Below are 26,473 nucleotides of genomic sequence, written 5' to 3' on the forward strand. Positions count from 1 at the left end.
GAGTTATTGTTTATTGACACTGCTAACGGCTAACAGCTAACGGTTAGCCCAGCTAGTCTAAAATGTTTGTTCAACAATTCGTTTTATAGACTTCATAAACATCAGAGTAGTCACAACGGTGATATAGTGACGTGAAAATGTGACATAAAGCTAAAACCTCGTCCGTATTGTTCTCATTAAAATTAAATTAGGTGATAAATAAAGTCATCACGGCCAATGTCTATCAACCAGTCTATGCTATCAACAATACAGTAACGGTGGAATGGAGTGTCATGGCGACACCCAGCGGCATTCTCCGGAAAGTGGCGTAGGCTATGTCTGCATCTACTGTGTGATTGTATCCGTGTGTTGGGATTGTGTTAGTTGTTTTGTTCTACTTTATCCTTGATGTACCTGGAGGAATAGTGGTCAACTTTGACTGAATGTTTGGACTCCAGGAAGAATAGCCAAGCTAATGTGCTGGTGCTAATGGAGAAAACAGAATAAGAATGTAAAATATCATAAATGCCCCCCTCCTCCAGTGTTTCCTCCCAGAAGCCCTCACTACAGAAGCATCCTGATCAGATATGCCATCCACCACAGCCGTCTCCTCTGAATACAAAGGAGCGCTGCTTCTGCTCTGACCTCTCTCTGGATGTCTGAGCTCTTCATCCTCTCCCTAAGGGAGAGCAAGAAAACTCATTTCACTGCTGGTATCTAACATCTCCTGCTTTCGCTTCGTGACCATAGCGAGGAGCCGAGACCGTCCAATCAAGAGGTGCACCCTCAGAGCCTTCTGCACCAATAGAGTTCAAGCACTATGGACGGGTTACTGCTCACACAGCTCTATTGTTCCTGCTCCTCGTGCACTATATATCGTACCATGGCTCATTAATAACACCCTGAGGTGATATACTGTAGATTCCACTCGGGGTCATACATCTCCTTTCCTTTGACATCAGGAGGTGTGCACAGGTTCACAGCTTTTTTTAATGCTGGTAAACTCATTAATAATAGATGATCCGGTAGAGTTTGTCTTTCTATTTGCACCTTACACTGTCATCACGTGCACTTACAGCAGACACACTGTGTCACACCACCACTCATAACGTGTTTACATCCCTATACATTTACATTCTAAAAAAATATTGAGTGAAGACAGTTAGTTGTAGGTTCATGGTGTTTTTATACTGTAGTTATTGTTGTTTGATGCCATTATCACTTCTACTGCTTAGGTTAACTCCTGAAAGGCCATAACCATTTATGTTAAACATCCAGTTTCCAATTGTTTCATAGTACCTGAACTATGCACAGAGCAGTATTGAGGTCCAGGTGTAAAAGGGTTTTTTGACTGTTATGTTACCATTGTATCGTTATGCTACTGTTGTAGTTATTAAACCGTCATCTACAACGTGGAACACCCAAGGAATGTTTTCATGAGTTGTGGATCTGAGAGAATCTTGGATATATGCAAAACGATGACCTGACTCCTCTGTGACAAAACAGTAAATAGTCAGGCCCATTGAAACCTGCCATATCGTTTATAATTTCTATACTGTATTGTCAATGTGTCTAATTCATATGGAAGAGTATTAGGGCCAATCATGAAAAGAATGATAGGAGGGATAGGTTTTTTCATTATGCACTTCGAGAATAAACTGGAAATGTTAGAATAAAGTTGAATGTTGAGAATAAAGTTGTAATACAATGTTAAGAATAAAGTCAAAATGTTGAGAATAAAGTTGAAAATAAAATCGAAATGTCAAGAATAAGTAGCAATTTTGAGAAGAAAGTTGAAATGTCGAGAATAATGTCAAAATATCGTGGAAAAAGTTGAAATGTGAAAATTTGAAAACAGGCACATGAATTATGTATTCAGTTGCATAGCTTCAGAAACTTACAGTGCAAGGATGCGAGCATTGACGTTGACATTTTGACTTTATTCTAGTGCATAATGGGAAAAAAAATCTCTCTCCTCTCATTTTTTTTAATGAGTGGCCCTAATGCTCTGTGTGTGTGTGTGTGTGTGTGTGTGTGTGTGTGTGTGTGTGTGTGTGTGTGTGTTATGTGTGAATGCATCATCTGGATTGTTACAAATTTCACTGGATGTTGTGCAGTGACAACAAAGGAATCCATCAATCTACCAGAGGAGGAGGAGGAGGAGGTGAGCTGCCAGCTGCTGTGGAGACTGGTAAAATGAATCTGTCACATCTCATCTCCGGGCTGCTGCTCCTCAAACACCATCAGATCCTCCGTGTGAGAAGCTTCGATCTGTGTGTTTTAAAAACTAATTCTGAAGCTGCTCTCGCTTCTCTGGTCCTCCGGCTCAGCGCGGCGTCTGTGGTTAAACACTTCCTGAGCAGGTGACAGGTCGTCTGACTGCCTTCTCTCAGCTCTGAAAATTACACACTTCACCTGAGTGCTGTGTTTACATCGGTGCCAATCAGAATGGAAAAGGCTGAGGGGGGAGTGAGTGTTTGTGGACGCCATCCCAGAGCTCACTGTACCAACAAGCCAAATCTCTCCCAGTTCTCTAAGGACCAACTCATATGTAACTATGACCCAGGCACCTGGTGTCCATAAACCCCCAACTTCACAAACACTAAGGGCCGGATCTATTAAGGTCCCAGATAACGGGCGCTAAATTGTTTGCGCCCGCTAAAATATTGCGTGTTTGGTTAGCGCACGCAAAACAGGTGATCTACTAAGAGTAACCCGCTAAATGAAAACACGTGCAAACCGCAGTATTCAAACGAGGGTTTTGCGCGTGGTAATCGTTTCCGCCATGGAGAGAGTGGACAGAGAGCTGGATGGACGAAGGGACAGAATAACATTTGATCCGATGCATAGGCTACAATGACAGTTTAGATTAATAAACACAAATCGCTACAGGGCCCAACTCGTCATATAGTGACGAACAGGCAGCAGCTGCAGCGACAATCACACACCTATAATATGTGTGTGTGTGTGTGTGTGTGTGTGCTGCCCATGATCCAGTGGATTAATAGAGAGCTCAGGTGGGACACACGGATCTAAACGCTCTGACCACTGACCAGAGGGATCAAAGACGGGTGAAGACAGCAGTGACGTCTCTCAGTCCGGGACCGAGCTGAGCAGCCAGGTACTGGAGAGGAGAGGAGAGGAGCGCACTGCAGGACAGACGTGTGACGTGCGTAACGGCATGTAAAAGACTTTTAACACGGCTGAAAAACTGTTACAGAATTACCCAGACGTGAGGAAATGCAGAGATGTAAGATCATGGGGCTCTGACAGGTATCAAATCAATAAACGCATACATTTTGGCAAAGTTGTATCAGTTAGTACATGGTTTTCAGACGTGGTAAATAAAGACGCAAAAACAGCCACCGCAATCTCTTCGCGGTTTGGTAAACCACATTGCGCACGCTAAATAAATCGATTTGCATCTACTCCTCCCAGTAAATGGATCGCACGTGCTATTTTGCCCGTTTGAGAGACGCAATCCTCGGTGCGCCCGGTTAGTAGATCAGGCTCCACGTGTGTTTGCGTGTGCAGTCACGTTTGCACACGTTTTAATACACGCAAACCTTTAGTAGATCTGGCCCTTAGACTGACTAGGAGAACCTAAAACCTGCAGTCCTCAATCTGAGGGTTGATGATTGGATGAAGTCTCCTGTCCACTGTGAGCTTTACTTCCCTATGAATGGTGTCAACAGTAACTGGAATCCAGAATAATTTGGGAAAAGTGCAGGTTTAATTGTTTTTTTCAAATAAAATTCTGGTTCATATAATTTAAAAAAAGGAAACATACATTATTGGATTCTGATCTTATACTTTTTGAAGATACTGCCATCAGTATGTTCTTCAGTCCTGCCTACCAACCAGGCCATGACCTCACCACCCCGAGAGCTTAATAATAATAATAATAATAATAATAATACATTTGATTTATTAAGCGCTTTTCATAAAATAATCTCAACGTGCTACAGAAACCAGAAACAAAACACTGTGAGTAATAAAACATTAAAATCAACAACAAAAAATACCAGAAGAACATTAATAAAAACAGCTAAAAGGATAAAAAGAAGAGTTGGAGGACAGGGTGAATTCTGGGGAATCTAAGGTCAGCTTAAGCTTGACATGCCCTCACAACACACACAGACATAAGTAGGTTGTTGTTGGGAAGTAAGTTGTGCATTTAAAGGGTAAATCCAACATTTTGGCAAATTGGTCCATTGCCATAATCCCTGTGGTCATAGTAGTAGGTTTGTTACCTTTATTTGTCGGTGCAAGCTATTTTTATAACGGTGGAGCAGAGCCGTGAGCTGCTAAGAGCTACGCTACGGAGGCTCATGGGATTTCTTGGTTTCCCTCATCAAACTCATCAAATACACAATCCAACAAGTCCAAAACGCTCTGGTGGACAAGTTGTGACCTGCACATTCACCAAGCTATGAGATAATAACAGAACGTTACCAGACAGAGTTGTTTTAGAGGTAAATGCAGAGACTGCTTGCTGAAAAACTGCCCCTGAAGGCAACGTGCATCGGCTGTTTTGCATGAATTTACCTCTAAAACAACTCTGTCTGGTAACGTTCTGTTATTATCTCATAGCGTGGTGAATGTGCAGGTCACAAGTTGTCCACCAGAGCGTTTTGGACTTGTTGGATTGTGTATTTGGGAAACCAAGAAATCCCATTAGCCTCGGTAGCGTAGCTCTGAGCAGCTCGCGGCTCTGCTCCGCTGTTCTAAAAATAGCTTGCACCGACGATTAAAGGTAACAAACCTACTGCTATGACTATAGGGATTATGGCAATGGGCCAATTTGCCAAAATGTTGAACTATCCCTTTAAAAGCTTTAACACAAACCAGGCTGATCTGAGGCTTCATTATATTGGTGGTTCAGCAGGAAGTGGGAGATTTAACGTGAGACAAGCTGATACAAGGAGAATTCTGACATTTACAAACACACAATCCATGAGAGGATTCGTCTTCTGTGGTTGTTACCGAAGGCTGATTCAATTAGAGAACAGCTGACTGGTCCACGCCTGGAGCATGACTGTCAACTTCCAGTGGAATTACACGGCTGCACGGACTGAAGTCAGTCTCCAAACAAGATCACTGTCATGCAGCGCTGTACACACACAGATATACACACACAATATTTGTGAGAACCTGTCAATGCAAATATGCATCCCTAAAACCAGCCTCCCTCCGACTCAGTACCAGTCCACGTGGTGCATCCCAGCCCGTCTCTCCCTCCACCAGGGAGGAATACAGGGACAGATGTCCTGCATTAAGGAGCCATGGCGTGCAGCTCCCAGGCATCAAAACAGAATATCCCACTTTGAATCTGAGAAACAGATTTATTGCCAAGGAAATTTTCACATATTTTGACTTTGGCTCAGTGCTGTGGTGCAGAAAGAGAAGCAGCAGCACAAAAAGTGTTGAAACTGTTCATGTTCAGCTCTTCAGATTATTAATATTAATTATTATTAATAATAATGTGATTTCATATCTAAGTAGCAGTCAATTGTTGATTACCTGCAACAGTCTCTATACCTCATGACCTGAAACTGATACTGAATGCACATAAAACTATATGAACAATAATACTTTCAGTTAATGTTCTCGTTATTCCATGCTTCCACTGTACAAAGGTCCAACATTGAGAGAATCGCAACATAATTATCTTGGTTATTTGCATTGATGGCAATTTCAGATATCACAGAGACGATCTTATCCAGAAGAAATGGATCTAATGTTCCTCTGTTTGGTAGAAAAAAACATGGTAACACTTTATTTGAAGCCTATCTCTACAGTACTACACATTATAATAATGCTTATAATGAGTTATAATATAGTTATAGCACTGTATAACTATAGTTATAAACACTCATAAATGATCATAATGCTTTATAACAACAATCATAACACACTAGAAAGCATTTTATCATGACTTATAAGGTCAGGTATTATAATACATTATAACTGTTAGTAACTCGCTGACAATGAGCACATTGATAATGCATTATAAATATAGTTATAATATGTTATAATTGGCTTATAAACGTGTATAACTATCATTATAAACACTCATAAATCACATAAGACTTTATAACAATAAGCATAACACATTATAGAGCATTTTATAATGGCTTATAAGGTCAAGTATTATAATAAGAGTTATAATGCTCTATAATAGTTATACTTACTGTTATAAAGCCTTACGATAATTTATGAGTGTCTATAATGATAGTTATACACGTTTATAAGCCAATTATAACACATTATAACTATATTTATAATGCATTATCGATGTGGTCATTGTCAGCGAGTTACTAACAACTATAACGTATTATAATACCTGACCTTATAAGTCATGATAAAATAGTGTGTTATGATTATTGTTATAAAGCATTATGATCATTTATGAGTCTTTATAACTATAGTTATATATAGTTATAGTTAGTTAGTTATAGTATATAGTTAACTCTTATACTTAATAAGTATGGTTATAATGCGTTATAGAGATAGGCGTCAAATAACGTGTTACCAGAAGCGTTTTTTTCTCTCTTTTCTCCTCATCCTTCTGCTGTTATGATTGTTCCTGCTGATATTAATAGTAGCAGTGTTTCCACTACCATCACCTCCACATGTTATTTATCCGATTTAGATTGTCACTGTGATTTGCTGTTAATGATGGTGGCATTCTTCTCCTCTCCTCTGCTTTTTAATTCACCCTGTGTGCCTCGGTGCCTCTCTGCAAACAGACAGCTTGGCAGCTCATTACGTTAAGTGCAACAACTTTTCAACAAGTGTGAGAAATCTCTGAAACCGAGGACAGAGACACCTCGACCTGCAGAAGCCCCGAATCCTCTCTCAGATGGCAGGGGAAGCTGTGTGGATCTGTTGTTTCTACATGGACCGCAGGTCAAACTACAGCCATGCATTGCTTTACATGATGCTGTAGTATAGAATCAGGGAGGTGGGATGGCATTCTTCTCTTCTTTCCTAAAGGCAGCTCCAGAGTTTCCTCTCAGATACTTCAGATCAGTTCACTCACTTTGAACCCTCTTAAATCTAACCTCGTTTTCGAGTAGACACTCAAAACGGGTATTTTGAAAATGATGATCCTCCTCTCTAACCTGTAACCTGAGCCACACTGGTAGACGTAATAACAACAACAACATGCGGCTGTTGCTGTTAAAGCAACACTATGTAGTGTTTCGACCTTAAAGGGATAGTTCACCCAAAATTCAAATTTCACTCATTATCTACTCACCCTCATGTCGACTAAGAGCTGTGAGAATTTTCAGAGTCCTCCGTGCCTTCTCTGAGTTACGGTGGGGTCCGCGCAGTATTTGTCCATATAATGGTTGTGAATGGATACCACTTTTCTTCGTAACAAAAAGACACACCAAAAAACATCCAAATACCTCCATACTGCTCGTCTGTAATGTCCCTCTTGTATTGAAGCCCCGACATGAGAAATTGTTCCACCGGTCAGTGCAAATCACGCTGACACAGGAAGAGCAGTGAACTGAGACACTGGGAGCTTCTGTTACAAACAAGCTTAAAATATAGACTTATTTAAGTTTTTTCGGAACAATTTCTCATGTCGGGGCTTCAATACAAGAGGGACATTACAGACGAGCACTATGGAGGTATTTGGATGTTTTTTGGTGTGTCTCTTTGTTACGAAGAAAAGTGGTATCCATTCACAACCATTATATGGACAAATACTGCGCGGACCCCACCGTAACTCAGAGAAGGCACGGAGGATTCTCACAGCTCTTAGTTGACATGAGGGTGAGTAGATAATGAGTGAAATTTGAATTTTGGGTGAACTATCCCTTTAAAATAATGTTTCTAAACTCATTTAAATGGTAGAAAAACGGTTTATAGGATGAATGGTGCCACCGCTGTAGCCTGAGCGGGGTTGCACCGTCTTCAACTGCACAGCTCCAGAGACCCAGCTCAAGCCCAGTCTCCCTGCTCCTCTCACCCTGTGCTGGGCTGCACAGCCGACCAGCCTCCCCTCCAGGGCTCCAGCGACACACAAAACCCTCCTTGCTTGGCACCAGCACTGGTTCCGTCAACTAATTCACAGGCTACTGGGCTTTTCCAGGGATACAACATACAGTCCTATTACATTGTGTTGCTTTAAATGGATAGTTTAACATTTTGGCAAATTGGCCCAATGCCATAATCGCTATAGTCATAGCAGTAGGTTCGTTACCTTTAATTGTCGGTGTAAGCTATTTTTAGAACGGTGGAGCGGAGCCGTGAGCTGCTCAGAGCTACGCTATGGAGGCTAATGGGATTTCTTGGTTTCCCTCATCAAACTCATCAAACTCATCAAATACACAATCCAACAACTCCAAAACGCTGTCGTGGACAAGTTGTGAGCTGCACAATCACCATGTTATGAGATAATAACGGAACGTTACCAGACAGAGTTGTTTTAGAGGTAAATTCATTCAAAACCGCTGATGCGCGTTGCGTTCAGGGACAGTTTTTCAGCAAGCAGACTCTGTATTTACCCTGTATTTACCTCGAAAATGGCTCCGTTTCGTAACGTCACATTATTATCTCATAGCGTGGTGATTGTGCAGGTCACAACTTGTCCACGAAAGCGTTTTGGAGTTTCTACTGCTATGACTATAGCGATTATGGCAATGGGCCAATTTGCCAAAATGTTGAACTATCCCTTTAAATCAGGAGTGGCCAACCCGTGGCTCTTAGCCAATAAGACTGCGGCTCTCCAGTTCACCTGCAGGTGAACGAGCATCAGTCTGCTGTTCTTCTCTCTTCAGCCTGGTGTTTGGCTACTTTGTATAACATAACAACATAACAAGAGTTCAACATGTGAAGATCTACAGTAACCTCCAGGTGAGCACCGTCAGCTGAGACAGAGCTCAGTGGACGACGTGGCTCCACATTCCACAGCTTGTGTGTTTTAACGGCATGAAAAAAAAAAAAAAAAAAAATCTCCCATAGAGGATCACGTTGCCACTCGCATCATCATTTAACGACCTGCACTGTTTTCCCACAGCAAGCTGTGATTCATTCACAAAAATACCTAAAAGCACAAATAAGAAGCCAAGAACAGGACACTTGTTGAGGACTGGGAGGATGCTTACTTAGCACATTTCAAAGCTTCAAATCTTCAGCACCATTTCAGCTCCATTCAAACATAATAAACATCATACAATAAAAACAGCAATGAGGTAAAAAAAAACAAAAACAACAAAACTTTTCTCACATATTCTGTTTTCTGGATGCTATTGCAAATGTTAGGGAGGACTTGCAGTGTGATGTGAATCTGGCTGAGCAACATGTGCATGTACTGTATGGACAATGACTGGCCTGTAGCCCATTTCTGTCAATCTCCTGTTTCATAATGAGGGGTGTGACATTTGTGACATGGTAAATTGATTAATATTTCATTCTGTGTGTGTATGTGTGTGTGTGGGTTCACGCCTATATAATGTGGCTCTTTGCAGTACCCCAGTAAAGAATGTGGCTCTTAGACCCTGGCTGGTTGGCCAGCCCTGCTTTAAATCATCATTGATACCACCGTCACAGCGGTCCTGAACAAAACCCAGAGTGTGGACTTTGTTAAATGTTTACACTAGGGGTGGGAGAAAAATCGATTCACATAAATATATTTTATTTTATTTTTTTGACGATTTTTATTCAAAATATTGGGCAATGTGCATTTGTTAGCCTTTTTTACATACAGAGAGTACAGGTTTTGAAAAGGGTTTAAGTTCACTTTATAATGGAGTATGTTAATTTATAGGCTCCTACAGTATTTGTGTGCAGATAAATGTTAAAAATGCAGACTAAAAATCGAGAGAATCTGCAATATCATAGAATCGCAATTTCAATCTAATCACCATCCAAAAAATCGTAGAAGAATCGAATCGGGAGAAAAGCATATCGTCCCAGCCCTAGTTGACACGGCTTTTGTTTGTCTGTTTCCTAAATGTGTGTTTTGTTGTGTTGTGTTGTGTTGTGTTGTGTTGTGTGGTGGACGTCGTCTGTGGAATGGAGACGGTGCTGTGGAAAAGATCTTCCTCCTGGGAACAATAAAGTCTGTGTCTAAACCGTGGCCTGTATTTACCACTCATTGGGGGTCGGAAGGTCAACCCCAGATCGCTCTGTACAGTCATGTAGACAGGTTGTACCCAGTGTCAGTCTGCAGCCAACAAACACACACACACACATATACACACAGACGAGCCCAGACATAGGTCTGTGGTATCTCAATGTGGTTGGAGCAGAGCCTGTGAACTTCAGAGCAGCCTGCCCACACACACACACTCTGGAGCTGAGCCAGTGTGTGTGTGTGTGTGTGTGTGTGTTCACCAGCTCTTTATCAGTGATGGACTAATAATTGTTGGATAGAAACATGGTTTATCATCAGAACTTGTGTTGTTGTTTTTGTCAGAAAAGGCTCAGAAGTGAACAAAGGGTCAGGCAGACCCACAGCCACTGGTGGGTGTAGGTGTGTGTGTGTGTGTGTGTGTGTGTGTGTGTGTGTGTGTGGGGGGGGGGGGGGTGTCAACGTACCCAGTTTCCCACAGAGGAAGCGGACCCTGTAGTTGCGACAGAGGCCGTGGGCCTGGTCCTTGTTGAGGCAGACCAAGCCGTAGTCCTTGTCGTTCTTGTGGATGACATCTCCGGTCTGGTTGGACGGTATGCCATCATGAGTCTCAGCCTGAACAACACAACGATAAAAGTGACTGAAGTGACGCTACACCCAAAAACATTTATTGACACGTTTTGTAACACAATGAAATGGAACATTTGAAATACTGGGGAATTAGTTTGTGGCTGGAGGGAGGGAGAGGGAGAGAGAGCTTGGTAACTTGTCTCAGACAGGCCTTAACTGTATGTTTTTGCCCCAAACATCTGGAAGTTGTCGTGAGTTTGGCTTATTTAGTTTGCAAACTGCAGGAATTTGGAGTCCACCAGGCCCGAGGAGTGGGCTCAGTTCTTCAGAATAAAGTAAAGGAACCTGAGAACTGTGTGGGGTTTCCCAGCTAAATTTGTTCTGTGGTCACCACGGCTGCAGAGCGGTGGTATACACAGATCGGTTCCTTGGTGTAGTCGCTTCCCTTTGCCCACTTCCACCGGGATCCTGATTATGTTCTTTAGCGCTCAGCAGTTGAGCTTAAGCAGTCTAATATTATTGTTTCATGACTTGAGACTAAAACAAATGAAATATCAAAGTCTGCAGTGCTCAGGGGAAGGGGGGCGGGGGGGGGTATTACTAGTTTCTCACTTGGCTGAAGTGGGAAAACTGTGAAATTACTCATAACTGCCGTATCTTTTTAATATGACGGGGTATCGGAGCCTGAAGTTGCAAGAATGAAGTCATACAGTAATATTATGATGATCTGGTGGTTGTGTTGTTTTAATATCAGAAGCTTTAAAGGGATAGTTCACCCAAAATTAAAATTTCACTCATTATCTACTAGGGCTGTCACTTTTTATTCGACATTCGAATATTCGTTCGAATGTGGGGGGAAAAGTTCGTATTCGAGCAGTAATGACCTGCTCGATATGCAGGCTGCAGCAAAAATACTCTATTTACCGTCTTTGGCTGCAGTGCCCAGTGCCTGCATAGCGCCGCGGAACGTCCACCGGACGCGGAAGGGCCGCGAACAGCCGAGAAACGGAGCCAGTTTACTTTCTGTGCCCATATTAACCGCTGGTGTGGTGTCGCGGCGTGCACCTCCGCGGCCGGCTCGCGCCGTGCAGCGTCTGGTCTATTTTGTGTGAGAGCCGCGAGCAATCGCGTCAAGCTGGGCAGGAAGTCAAACATGAAACAACGAGAGTATCCGGTCAATTTTCAAAATAAAACACCGCGACTGTGTGTGCTGCGGCGGCGGCAGCGGCGGCGGCGGCGCGGCGGGGGCGGGGTAATATTCGAATATATCCGAACGAATTACGGGTCATTCAATAATCGTTCGAACCTCATTTTTCTAAAAACTGACAGCCCTATTATCTACTCACCCTCGTGTCGACTAAGAGCTGTGAGAATTTTCAGAGTCCTCCGTTCCTTCTCTGAGTTACGGGGCTGAGTTCCATGCTGCTCGTCTGTAATGTCCCTCTTGTATTGAAGCCCCAACATGAGAAATTGTTCCGTCGGTCAGTGCAAATCACGCGAGATTTGCACTGACACAGGAAGAGCAGTGAACTGAGACACTGGGAGCTTCCGCTACAAACAAGCTTAAAATATAGACTTGTTTAATTTATTTTGGAACAATTTCTCCTGTCGGGGCTTCAATACAAGAGGGACATTACAGACGAGCAGTAGGGAGGTATTTGGATATTTTTTGGTGTGTCTTTTTGGACGAAGAAAAGTGGTATCTATTCACAACCATTATATGGAGAAATACTGCTACGCGGACCCCCCCGTAACTCAGAGAAGGAACGGAGGACTCTGAAAATTCTCACAGCTCTTAGTTGACATGAGGGTGAGTAGATAGATTTGAATTTTGGGTGAACTATCCCTTTAAAACAGGAACATGGAGCCTCCTGGACGAATTCCATCTTTTGGCTCATCATCATCACCATGTGAGCATAACAACCATCACCATCACCATCACCATCATCACCATCATCATCATCAGTAGATTCTGTTCTGACTGTCCTGTCACCTTTTGATTGGTTGCTGGTAATATTCCTAAAGAAATGTGTTTTGTTTTCTTTTTCAAAAATGTATTCTGTTTTTATTTTTTGTAATATTAGACTTTTTCTTCTTCCTCATCTGTTGTACTTTAACCAAATGGGCTGATTTCCGTGTCTTTCTTTCAATGACTGATGTAATCATTTGTGAAATCATTCTTCTCATTCGCTGAGCCTCCCCTGAGCCAATTTGAACCTCCCACTGTGAAAAACCACTGTCCTTCACCATAAACTCACAAGTCCCAAGAGTCTCTAGACATCTGGCTCATTGTAATAACGTGGTGGAAGAATATTCCGGATCCTGTCCAACATTGAAAATGAAAATTCCCTGCCTCCCTTCAGTCTAAAGGAGCTCTTGTGTAACGCAGCAAACAGAGTTGGTGGGATAAACACAGTGAGCAGAGGTTTCCCTTTCTCTTTGTTTTTGTCTGTGGTTTGGTTTTCTACTTGTCTCTAAATTTATACACTAACTATTTCTGACATTCAAACATTCCTACGTAGAAAAAAAAGTGACCTCTCCAACTGCAATGACACGCGATGTTAGTACCCATATAGCAGGAGCCCAAACAACAGTAGAGATGGCAGACATTCAGCCTCGGGAACCGAGCCCATTCACATTTCCTCAGGACAGTCAGATAATCCAGAACAAATCAGAGCCACATTACGTAACATATCGGAATGAGACAACAACAAAAAAAGAAAAGAAAAGAAAAGAAGAAAAAAACTGCTAAAAATAGAGATCCCACAGAGGCAAATTAGAGAGTGAAAACTGCAAACTGAGGAAAAACTTTTGACTGTGTCCAGACTTTGTGGGGGAAAAAAATGATGACACACACAGAGCTGGAGGACATGACAGCTCCACTTCCACTTCTACCGACTACATTGTAGAAAGCAGATAATATACATATATTAGAATTGAGATCAATGCACTTCCGTAAACCATTATTAACCATTTATTTACTTAGTTTTTATCATTATTATTATTTTATTTCTTTCTTTATTTTTCCCATTTGTAAGCTTAGATATCACAAATTGACTATTATTCTGATATCTGGCCGTTTGTGGATTAGCTGGGGTTAGGAGAGCCTTGTCTGTGTTTGTGTGTGTGTATGTATATAAGTCCTGTAATGTGTTTCAATGTATTTGTTTTTCTTTTATTTCTTTACCTGACATTGTATAATTGTACCTTTTTGCGGAAGGACCCCCTCGAAAATGAGATGATTCATCTCAAGGGGCTATCCTGAATAAATAAAGTCAAATTCGATTCAAATTCATTATGCAACTGTTCATTTGGATGGAGAGAACGGTCGGGAGGAACATAAAGACGCAGGCTGTGGGATTGGGAGGAAGTTGAGGAGAAGATGACGCGGTAGGTAAGTCAAATTGCACAGCAGCCATACAGCGGGGCAGTCGGATCGTGCAGTGGCAATTTTCTCCTGGTAAATGCATGGTAGGGGTGTTGGGAGGGCTGTGTGGGCAGACCTGGCGCTGCTGCTTATCGTGGTGGAGGAAGGCTAACAGCTGCTGCTGCTCGGTGCCAGACTCAATCTCTGGATTCACTGTCGCATCCCAGCAGCAGCAGCAGCAGCAGCAGAGCTGTATTGAAAGGCTGGCGTCGCGCTGATGATCACCTGACTGCACGGACCGACCCAACACAGCAGCAGCAGCATCTGGAGCCGTGGTCCGTGCAACGCTTTCTCCTCTGTAAACCAGCAGCAATACAACTTTACTGTTGCTACGTGCAGACTTTTTTTTTAACATTCTGTTTATTGAATTTTTCCATATTCAAGACAAGTGTTTAAGTGGCTTATTGTGAACATATTTTTTTTTCAACCAGAGCCCCCCTCCCATTCCCTCTGACCATAAACCGCGATTCGGCGGCGTTATTCCCATGACCCACAGGGCAGCATCTGCAAAACCGAAACTGGGAAATGCTGGGTGAGCCGACCACTAAATAATAATAATAACAGTAATGTAGTTCATCCACATTAATATGAGACTTTTTTATAACGAAATAAAAACTCCTCGTTGTCCCTTTAACATTTTGAATGAGATTTTTTTTTTTTTTTTTGGGGGGGGGGGTATTTTACTCAACATTCATGTTTTTGTTGTTCAGTAAAATAACTGATTGTTCAAACAAGAATTAAAACTTGATAAAGTCCTTTTAATTGTATTATTTTGCACGGATGTCTTCTTATGACAAGACAAAATACTTACATATATACGTTTGGATATGATACAGCTTGTTTAAATTACCCCCAATTTCTAGTTAATTCCCATAAATTCCCAATAATTCCCATAATTCCCATAAATTCCCATAATTCCCGTGGAAAGTTTCCAATTTGGAATATTTCCAAAATTCCCCAGCTTAACTTCACATGGAAAGTTTCCGGAAGGTTTCCGGAAATTTACTGGAAATTGTCCGCCCCTTTGCAACCCTAGTACAAACACAAAAAAAAATAGAATAAAAATAAAATAAAAATAGCAATAATAACAACAAGTAATAATAAATAGATTAATGATGAGATGGTGGATGTAATGGAGAGAAGTACATAGTGAAAATACATAGATTAGTAAAAGGAGAAGTTAAACAAAATATAGATAGTTCGATTTCTCTAGTCGACAACTACGTCTATCCTTGGCGTGACCCTTCAATCAGCTATGTCTGCTGTGTTCAGATGCTCCATTAGACCACTCCATACTCCTTCAAATTTATCTGGCTTTTGTTTTAGATTGTACATTCTTTTTTCGTTAGGGATACAAGAGGTCAGTTCACTAAGCCAGAGTGAGGGTGGGGGTGGGTGCTCATTCTTCCATTTAAGAGCTATGCATTTATTAGCTGTTGCTACGTGCAGACTTGAGACTAAAGTTACAATTTCCCCGCAGGCTTCATGAAATCACAAGTCGTTGCAATTAAACTCTTTTTTTATTGCTGCAGCTCTGTTCACTCGCACCGGGAGGGATTTCACAGGAGGCGGTGTACCATGCGAGCCAGCATAACTGTATCTCAATGATAATGGTTTTAGTGTTTTGTACTGCTTCCTGTGCGCTTATTTTTTTTTTTTACAGCTTTTGTCAGAGCTGCGTTTTGTTTTTGATGATACAATAAGAAACCTGTTTTTAAAGCCGCATCAAAAGCAAACGGTAAAACGTTCTTATTTGATTGTAAATCACTTTCAAATGTTGCAGGGGACTAATGAAACAAAGAAAAGCAGTCACCATGAGATGTTCCTCCAGCTTTTTCAGTGAGCTCACCCACTCCCTTTCACTGTAATTATGAAGAATACTACTTATGCTGTGCACAGAGTGAGATTCAGATGATGTATGTAATTATTCTTGACTGACTAACTTTTGTTTGGCTGCAGTGTAAACAGATGCCTGATGCAGCCGTTCCTCTGTTGTAGTCTGTGTTGACGCTGTGGCTGGTCCACCCATGTTTGCTGTGGAATTAAAGTGCCATTTTCTGTCAGGATGGTAAGTAAAGGCTTCACCCGGTTCAGCAGCACTGAAATCTCCAGGATTGAAACTTTGGAGGTGAAAATAAAAGGTCTGCAATCGTAACAACCACACAGGGTGTTTCTTTAAACCTCTGGCCATCTGGCAGACCGGCCACTGTCCCGGTGGGTCGATGCCTAATAAGGGCTGGTCAACAGTGGATTTTATTTTTTCCACACTGACTGGCCAATCGGCACGGCCAATCAACACATCCCATTGCTTAATTGTCATTCAGCCAGGGGCTGTCAATCAACCAGTTACTGGATGAGCTAGGCTAATGAACTTCCTCTGCTGTCTGCTTTTACCTGCCGCTGTCTTCTCTGCTTCCCTGCATGCTCTGCTTTTATTGAGTCAGTCTGTTTTATGCATAGATACGTATATACACATAGATGCCGCATTCGGGCTGGTCAGGCACGTCAACACGGCCACCATCTTGGGTCGGGGTTTCTGACCATAGACATACGTCTGACCAGCAGTCAGACCCGGTCAGACCCTTGTAGAACACATTTCAGTGTATGTATGCATGTGGGTGTGTGTCTGAGTATGTAAGTGTATGTTTAATACATAAAAATATATATATATATATATATTTTTTTTTTTTAAGTTTTTTTGTTGTTGAATCTATATGTCTGACATTTATAATCCCCCGGCTCAAGATGGCGGCGGCGGTGACGTATCGTTCCAATGGACAGCAGCGTCAGAGGCGGCATCTATGTGTATTTATCTATGGTTTTATGTATATACTGTTCCTGCTTTTGATGTTTGTGTTCTTTCCCTGCATTAGTGTTTAATAATGGTTGTTGTGTACTGTACATTGTCCTTGTTTAACATTTCTATTTCATTTTTTTGTTTGCATGTACCTCCTTCCTAGTGTTGTAGTCAAGACCACCTAACCCGAGACCAAGACAAGACCAAGACTTTGAGGGGCCGAGACCAAGACAAGACCAAGACCGTGGAGAGGCGAGACCAAGTCCAAGACCGAGACCAAACAGAAGAATTATAGTCGATTTGTCATATTGAAAAATAAATGTATTTCAAACTGTTGGTAAAGCCAACCAGCCTGCAGAAGTACTTAACCCTTTTTACATGGTGCTTTCAAAAGCAGCAATGATGCTCTTACAACCAATGTATGAAGAACAGCACTTGAAAGGTGATTCTCTGATGAAAAAAAAAAAAAAAAATACTGTAGCCTACATGATTTTTTTGTTGTTGTCATTTTTCCCAAAATGATTCAAGTCTCCCCCCCCCCCTCTCTCTTTCTCTCTCTCTCTCTCTGCCCCCCCTCTCTCTCTTTCTCTCTCCCCCCCTCTCTTTTTCTCTCTCTCTCTCTCTCTCTCTCTCTCTCTCTCTCTCTCCCCCCCCTCTCTCTTTCTCTCCCCCCCCCCTCTCACATGACTTTTGATTGAAACGGTCAATATTTGGCTGATCTTTTGTCCTTGGTCGGAAGGAGGGAAATCGGGCCAAAATCAGACAGTTTATCTTTATGTGTGTGTAGCTACAGCTTAAATTAACTGGGAAGAAAAGACGCTCCACCGAGTGAAAAAATCACAGCTGCTGTGGTCTCGGCTGGTCTTGACAAAAAATCCCGAGACCAGCTCGACCGAGACCAGACCGAGTAAAGATGCAGTCGAGACCGAGACGAGACCAAGACCTTGAAAATGCGGTCTCGAGACCAAGACCATTCTCGAGTACTACAACACTACTCCTTCCTCTTACCGTACTTTCCGGACTATAGAGCGCACCTGAGTATAAGCTGCACCAGCTAAATTTTAAAAGAAAATACATATATAGGCCGCACTTGAATAAGCAGCAGGTTTTCATGTTGTTACATGAGATATTTACACAGAAAGACAGTATGGAACTATGCAAGTCCGCTCGCTTTTCCACTGTTTTGGTTACGCTCCTCTCCTCCATGTGCATTTGTTTACAACGAAGCCGGTGAAAAATCAATAAATTGAGCGGTGGGTAAGGTTACATGACATATACGATGTTACGGCGTGTGTGTTTGTGTAGTCTTAACCGTCATAAACAAAAGATTAGGGGTTACGGAGCGCGTTTGTGTTGCGGTGCGCAGAGACGAGAGCTGGGACACCGGGGCGGGGAAAAAAGTAGAGTAACAGTATATTCTGTTTTAGGATGACATTTTAACATCTGTCCAGGGACTACAGATGACAAGTAGCCTTGTTGACTAACTCTGGCGCATCTACAGCAATGTTTATTGATGTGCACCGTCCCTGCTAATCAATACATTTAAAAAATGACAGTCATGACAAGGCTAAAGAGCAAGTCAGGTCTCAGGAGACGACATGGATAAACAACCATAAAAAAAACACCCTGGTGGCGCCGAAAACTGAAAATGTGAGCCAAAAGTGCCAGTACTGATTTTTTTGCCCCAGCCCACCACTGGATACGACCGGTTAGCACTGTCAACTCACTGCAGGGTTCGATACCGGGGCCCGGGACCTTCCACTGTGGAATTTGCTTGTTCTCCCTGTAGTGTGGGTTCTCTCCAGGTTCTCCAGCTTCCCCCCAACAGTCCAAAGATGCGTTAGCAGCAATGGGAATAACAGCGTTACTGCTTCCCCCGTTATAACAACGTTACCGTTACTGACAATAAAATGTGCCGTTACTTGACTCAAGAAGTCCCGTCACAAAATAATACACCTGTTAAAGTGTAGGCCTACGTTATACACATTTTTTTTTTCAGTCCATCAACTAGTCGGGAAAAAGAAGTTTATCTGGAACTAACCAACTCACTCAGTATTCCTCAGTACTCTTCCTCAATACTGGGTAATACTGAGTGAGTTGGTTAGTTCCCTTTTTAAAGTAACGTGCCCCACACTGTGCATTAGCACATTAGGTTCTCTCATGTGGGCTCATGTACAGTATTTTCTGTTAGTGTGGCTGTGTCTATTTCCTGCAGAAGCCCACTGCAGCCGTAAACCCAGGCACGCAGCTGATGCGTGCTTCAAAAACAAAAGTCCATGTTCTTCATTTTGCAAAGTTTACCAAACTTTCTCTCTGTTACAAAAAAACAACTGTGCAGTTGGCTGACAAGAACAATACACCCGTGCAAACACGGTCAAAAACTTGTGCTTCACTTCATTAACCAAAAAACACATAGCGTCACATTATATGTACGTCTTAACCAATAAGAAAACTGCAGTCATCATTATTAGCCTTTAATAAGCACCCTGCACCCTCAAGCTATGGAACAGTCCTATTATCTTCAATACAAATAAAATCAAATAAACAAAATCTAAATTATTTAACGTTTTGTTTATGATGTACAAATGGCTCTAACGTGTTCCATTCAACTTCCACAAACAGGGACAAATCTTGGTGAATTGAAGACAACATCAGGTGGTGATTACGTATTTTGATACATTTGTAAAATCAGTCTATTGTGAGTAGGAACACAAACAGTGGGACTGTGCAGACACTGTGTCTCTGCCCGGCTCCACAGCTGCATCTCATCCTGAGGCAAAACAGGCCGAGCTAGAAGACCGGTTAAAGAATGCACAACCATTCCACGACTCGCTTTTGTTCCAAAACCAGGAGAACATCGTCATAAATCTCTGACAGAACGGCATAGTGCTGGAAAGAGAAGACCCGAATCAATCATCCGATCCGATTTTCAGCCGGGACAGCCAACAGGTGGATATTTCCCAGCATGCTTGTTCCACCTTAGCAATTTTTCTGGAAATAGACTCACCTCAGGTAGCGGAACATTTACACAGAGGAGCCTGGGGACGGGTGGTGGTTCTGAATATTACCTTGCCACAACATTAAAAAGTGAAGTCTCTGCTGATAACCTCTCGGGGGGGGGTGGGGGGGGGCTTTCATGTTGCTTCAGAAGAATACGATAACGAGCCGCTTGTCAGCATCAGCAGCAGCTCTCATCTCTGTGGCTGGCTGACTCCTCTCCTGCCTTTCATCCACTCACAACAACGACACGTGGATATCTGATTCTATTTATGTCGCCTCGCATCAACAAGTGGGAGCTGATGAGCGAGCGACTCCCACATCTGAATGAAACCGTTTGGAGCCAGGTTTAAATACAATCTAGATGGCTTTTTAAAGGGATAGTTCACCCAAAATTCAAATTTCACTCATTATCTACTCACCCTCATGTCGACCACGGGCTGTGAGAATTTTCAGAGTCCTCCGTTCCTTCTCTGAGTTACAGGGGGGTCCGCGCAGCAGTATTTGTCCATATAATGGTTGTGAATGGATACCACTTTTCTTCGTCCAAAAAGACACACTAAAAAACATCCAAATACCTCATGCTGCTCGTCTGTAATGTCCCTCTTGTATTGAAGCCCCGACATGAGAAATTGTTCCGAAAAAAATTGAATAAGTCTATATTTTAAGCTTGTTTGTAGCGGAAGCTCCCAGTGTCTCGGTTCACTGCTCTTCCTGTGTCCCAGCAGAACAATTTCTCATGTCGGGGTTCAATACAAGAGGGACATTACAGACGAGCAGTATGGAGGTATTTGGATGTTTTTTGGTGTGTCTTTTTGGACGAAGAAAGTTGGTATCCATTGACAACCACTATATGGACAAATACTGCTGCGCGGACCCCCCCCGTAACTCAGAGAAGGAACGGAGGACTCTGAAAATTCTCACAGCTCTTAGTCGACATGAGGGTGAGTAGATAATGAGTGAAATTTGAATTTTGGGTGAACTATCCCTTTAAAGGTCGGCAGATACAGATTTGCAAAACCGGACTCGTGCAGCACTCCTTCAGTGACTGTGTGCAGAGAGGAGGTGTTTCTTTACCTGGATATCCAGTGGACTGCCACACAGTCTGTCTGGATAGGCCTCACGCAGTTCAGACAGTTTCTCCCAGTCTCCAGATCCACGCTCGTCATCCCTGTCAAACCATTCTGTCCACTCTGCCTCTGTGGGACACACACAAAAAAACACACATACACACGCACATTTATTTTTTGGAAATAAAGTCTTATCCAAACTCTACCCATAACCTCTATCGCTGCCTTAATTCCAGTGACGCAACACACAGCTTTGTCACACACACACACACATGGGCCCCTCCCAGTTAAGTGGCCGCACAGCCAAGTGCTAGATATTAGACTAATCTACGTCAGAGCTCTGACTTGGAGTCCATTTAGACGATCAGAGGGCATTTGTAGCTGAGTAATTGAGGGGCTCTCTCTCCTTCCATTATGTTCTTTGTCTGGTTGCCACAGTGGGAGACATGCGTTTGACTCTGGGCCGGAATTTTAATCTGGAGCTCGACGCACGGCGAGATGGGATGTCTGACAGAGTGAGAGCAGACTCGGGCGGAGGGAACTAACAGGTACAAATGAGCTGAAAATGGACTTCACATATGCACCTATGAACTAACAGTGAGCTTATTGCACATAGTGGCATCATTACTCATACTGATGCAACCAAAGCTATTATAGAAAAAGAAAGCTGCTCCATCAGTTCCTCCCGGTTGGTTAATGCACTGGCTAGCTCCCTGTGTAAATCAGCTCTGGCACTCTGTCTCTCAGAATTGTGAGGGGCGGACTGCCAGGTGAGATTGGCGGTCAATTTCCTGCTGGCTCTGTTGTCTGTTGTGTTTTGATTGACTAAATTGAATCTCTTCCACTATGCGTGCCTCTCATATATATGTGAATACACTACCTCATTTGAATAAATAGAAATAAATGAATGTGAGCAGAGGCAGTGCGGTCCAGATTGCAAGGCATTACTGTAATCCCACTACTTTTTGCAGTGAGTAGTGTAACTATCATTATTTTACCCTTCTCAAGATTAGGGTTGCAAAATTCCGGGAATTTTCAAAGTTGGAAACTTTCCATGGGAATTTATGGGAATATATGGGAATTAACGGGAATATATGGGAATAAACAGGAATAAATCTGAAATTTACAAAATTTAAGGTTGGCCCAGGGCCTAGTAATATTTTACTCAACATTCATGTTTTTGTTGTTCAGTAAAATAATTGATTGTTCATACAAGAATTAAAAGTTGATAAAGTTCTACTCACAAATAAATCAGTTGAAATGTTTTTTAATTGTATTATTTTGCATGGATGTCTGCTTATGACAAAACAAAATATTTGCATTTATGTTTGGATATGATACAGTTTGTTTAAATTACCCCCATTAATTCCCTTTTGCAACCCTACTCAAGATAAAGGACGTGAATAAAGTGTTGAGCTGTAGTGTGTGTGTGTGTGTGCAGGTGCAGTGTTGTGCATGAATATGTTGACTGAATGACTGACCGTTCATTTTAATAACAGTTTTCCTGCACGCTGCGTGATGTCTCCATAGAGACGCTCCAGCATCAATAGTATGTTACCAATGCTACAGACTAGTGCACTGCTGGAGACAGTTTGTATGAGTGTGTGAGGCGGTTTGATGACCAAACAAGTGAAGACAGATGGAAAAAAAGAAAACACATTATAATGTAAATGCTGCTGTGGTGAAATATGTTCTCAATCTCCACTTTATGTGTTTTAAATGTTGAGCTGTGCTGTGAGCAGCAGTGAGGTGGGGGCTGCTGATGGATGGTAGAAGGAGGTTCTATTGAAAGAGAACAGCAGCCTTTTTATTTAAAATAAAAAAAATGTTATTATTTATTTATTTAACTCCCTCATCATTATTTTTTTTTATTACCACATTACAGTGGCTGTACTAGTATTACTTGTCTACCCAGTTCTGTCTTTACGTTCCTGTTTTGTTTGTCTCTGTGGCCTGTGTTATCTTCACACTTGTTGCTGTCTTGTAGTGTTAGTTTTTGTACAATTAAAAGAAAGAAGAAAAAAACTGAACTGAACTGAACTGAACTAGCTCATTTTTGGAACTATATTTCTCTAAGTATTTCCACAACTTTGCTGTTTTTCTCCATGGTCACGTCCACTCCTGTGTCTGTAACTATAGGAAAACAGAGAAGACAGTCACAACAATTGACCTGTTGACCAGGTGGACTGATGACCTGAGAGGACAGACGCCCTGAGCGGAGGCTGAGCCGCCTCTCTGCTGCTCTACTCTCCCAAAGAAGAATAATCATTATAGTTGCTGCGCAACAACGGTCGGGGCCGGGCAATTTTTTATAGACAAAATTAGGTAATTTTAAAGTGAAAGTTGCAAAGCTGCAGCACATATGGTTGATCTGTTATTAATTTAATTTCAAAGTATTGAAATTTAGATACATGCTGTAACACCAACATCAGCACTATTGTCTTGTGTTACTAGTTGAGAACATCTGGCATTTTGACATATCATCATCATTACCCTTGCTGGGGCTTGAACCCACAACCTCTGGCACCAACAACCAGCTCCTAACTCACTGAGCTAATAGTCTGGAAGTGAGTCCTGGTGTGTGACTTCTCAAATAGACTCAGGGAGTCCCCGGCCATTCCGCAGGTGTCAAAATGTCAGAAATACAGTTATCTATACAAAAATCTGATAAATACATTTTCAATCTGCTCTCATGGGAACAACTATAGTCAATGTAAGAGTGGCATTTTTAAACATCAGATGTTCTCTTATGATGCAAAACACTTCTTCGTTAAAGGGACAACGAGGAGATGCTGGTCGGCTCGACCAGCATCTCCGCCACCACTAATAATAACAAAATAACGATAGAGACAAAACAATATATTTATCGAAAATGGGCCCATTAACAAGTGTGGGTAGCGTAGATTCATCCACATTAATATGAGACTTTTTTATAACCAAATAGAAACTCCTTGTTGTCCCTTTAAAAACAAATCACCAACACTTCCATGCTGTCTAGATGCAATTTATGTATTATCAGATTTTTGTATAGATAACTGTATTTCTGACATTTTGACACCTGCGGAATGGCCGGGGACTCCCTGAGTCTATTTGAGAAGTCACACACCAGGACTCACTTCCAGACTATTAGCTCAGTGAGTTAGGAGCTGGTTGTTGGTGCCAGAGGTTGTGGGTTCAAGCCCCAGCAAGGGTAATGATGATGATATGTGAGTAGATAATGAGTGAAATTTCAATTTTGAGTGAACTATTCCTTTAAATGTCTGCTGTGTGGAAAACCACGCTGTGGTCGGTAATCGCAGTGCAGAAGAGTGAGTTTGTCGTCTACGGTCACATTGTCTCGCTCTCTCTTTTCGATCCTCTCGTCAGCTACAAACTCACTCTTCTGCACTGTGATTACCGACCACAGTGTGAATGTCTTACATTCTAGTCTAGTCTTTTTCAGACGTTTTTTGACAGAAAAATACCTTATCTTATATTCGGGTCAATACGGTATTATTTACATGCTGTGATAGTACCTAGTAGCCCCCTCTTTGGAAACTAACTATGCAGGGTGGCCAAACTTTTGCTGTAGGCACTTTTCCTTTTCTGTCATTCTGAAAATGTAAAAGATGAAAAAATATATATATTGTCTAAAATGTAAAGGGAATGTGTCATCTATAACTAAATGTAATTTGGAGGTAATTTCATCTTCCAGTTGCTTAACTGTTCACATCAACAGAAATTCCAAACTTTTGCATGCCACTGTATACGTCACACTACTGTACAAAGCTGTGTTTGCATGTAAGAGAAGAGAGTCACCGTACCTTGGACCCACTGGCTGCTGATGGTCACGGTGAAATGCTCCCCGAAGTTTGAGCGGAAAACCCGAGAGCTCCGAGCCTCTGAGGAAGCCTTCGTCCCTGTCAACACACACACAATATGGAATAAGGAATATGTGCGTAACAATGTGTAACAATGGTGATACCTGTTTTCTGAAGAGGCATACAGCATGTGACCAACAGTCTTTGACTGTTGCTTGTGAGGGCGCCTGGCACATCTGCCTCACCTCACATCACTACGGCAACCAGCAGGAAGACATCACTTCCAGTCAGTGTTAGGCATGTTAATTTAAAAAAGTAATTAGTTATAGTTACTGGTTACTTTCACCAAAAAGTAACTGAGTTAGTATCTGATTTAAAGGGATAGTTCACTCAAAATTGAAATTTCACTCATTATCTAGAGTTATCCGTGGCTTCTCTGAGTTACAGCGGGGCTCCGTGCAGCACTGCATGTCCATGTGACGGTTGCAAATGGATACCACTTTTCTTCGTCCAAATCTCGTCCAAATCGCGCCAGGAAGAGAAGCTTCTGCTACAAACAAACTTGAAATACAGACTTATTTAATTTTTTTCGTGACAATTTCGCATTTCTGGGCTTCAATACAAGACGGACATTACATACGAGCAGCATGGAGGTATTTGGATGTTTTTTGGTGTGTCTTTTTGATACGAAGACGGTTGATATCCATTTGCAACCGTCATATGGACATGCACTGCTACGCCGAGACCCCCTGTAACTCAGAGAAGCCACGGATAAAATAACAAATTGTCAGGAAAAGTTACTTTTGCTTTATTTTTTTAAATAAAATGCGCAAATATGTCGACGCTGCGTCACGGAGCCTGTCTGTGTGGAGGAATACTGAGTGATGCGGTTAGTTCCAGATAAACAGCTTTTTTCCGACTATTGTTGATGGTCAGAAAAAAAAAGAAACGTGTATATAACATAGCTATACACTTTAACGGGTGTATTATTTTGTGATGGGACTTCTTGAGCCGAGCATTTTATTGTCAGTAACGGTAACAGCGTTATAACGGGGGAAACGGTAACTTTTCGATAACTCCTTACTGAAAAAAGTAGCTCCGTTAGTAACATTGTTATTTTATACCACTGTCTGTCATGTTTTTCTTTTGTCTCTCTTTGTCTCTCACACTTCTTATTCTTTCCTTATCATCTTATTCATTATTTTTGTTTTGCATTATTCATTTATGTATGTATTTTTTTTCTCCTTACTTCCATATATTTACTGTTTAATCTCTTACTTTTCTACTTATTTTTCATTATTGTTTAATTATTTTCCTATGTTACCGTAACAAATTTGATCTTTGAATATGTTGGGTGGGGTTTTCATATAAGCCCTTTTGGGTTTCATACCTCCCCTTTGCACATCCCAGTCATGTTGATTGTTCATGTTGTTTTTTATATGATATTGTTTGTGCTAAATAAATAAATAAAAATAAATAAATACCACAGTTTTCGCCATCACTGCTTACAGTACGCACCATACATGAGATCTGCTTGGAGGCAACTTGAATCCTACCTTGGTAGACAGCATAATCTTCTACAGCTGATGAGATGTTGCCCTTTGTCACTATAAAAGTCCAGGGATGCCTGCAGAGGGAAGAGAGAGAAGAGATCAGATAATGGAGAGAACACATGGATAAGAAAATGAAAAAGAAGAGGACACACAGAGAAGAAGCGGAGGAGCAGGTGGAAAACTAGGA

At 41.9% G+C, this 26,473-nt stretch overlaps 1 protein-coding gene across 1 annotated transcript in view; it reads right to left on the reverse strand.

Annotated features, from left to right (window-relative positions):
* Positions 1-26,473, reverse strand: part of cemip (cell migration inducing hyaluronidase 1) — a 147,454-nt gene that overhangs the window by 82,612 nt on the left and 38,369 nt on the right. Inside the window, exons 6-9 of the mRNA XM_083995386.1 lie at positions 26,290-26,360; positions 24,737-24,832; positions 20,941-21,062; positions 10,540-10,687 (exon numbers count right to left, since the gene is read on the reverse strand). Of these exons, the coding sequence (XP_083851512.1) occupies positions 10,540-10,687; positions 20,941-21,062; positions 24,737-24,832; positions 26,290-26,360 (437 nt within the window). The remainder of the gene's footprint in view (positions 1-10,539; positions 10,688-20,940; positions 21,063-24,736; positions 24,833-26,289; positions 26,361-26,473) is intronic.

Source organism: Trachurus trachurus (genome assembly GCF_905171665.1).
Source record: "Trachurus trachurus genome assembly, chromosome: 3".
Classification (NCBI taxonomy): domain Eukaryota; kingdom Metazoa; phylum Chordata; class Actinopteri; order Carangiformes; family Carangidae; genus Trachurus; species Trachurus trachurus.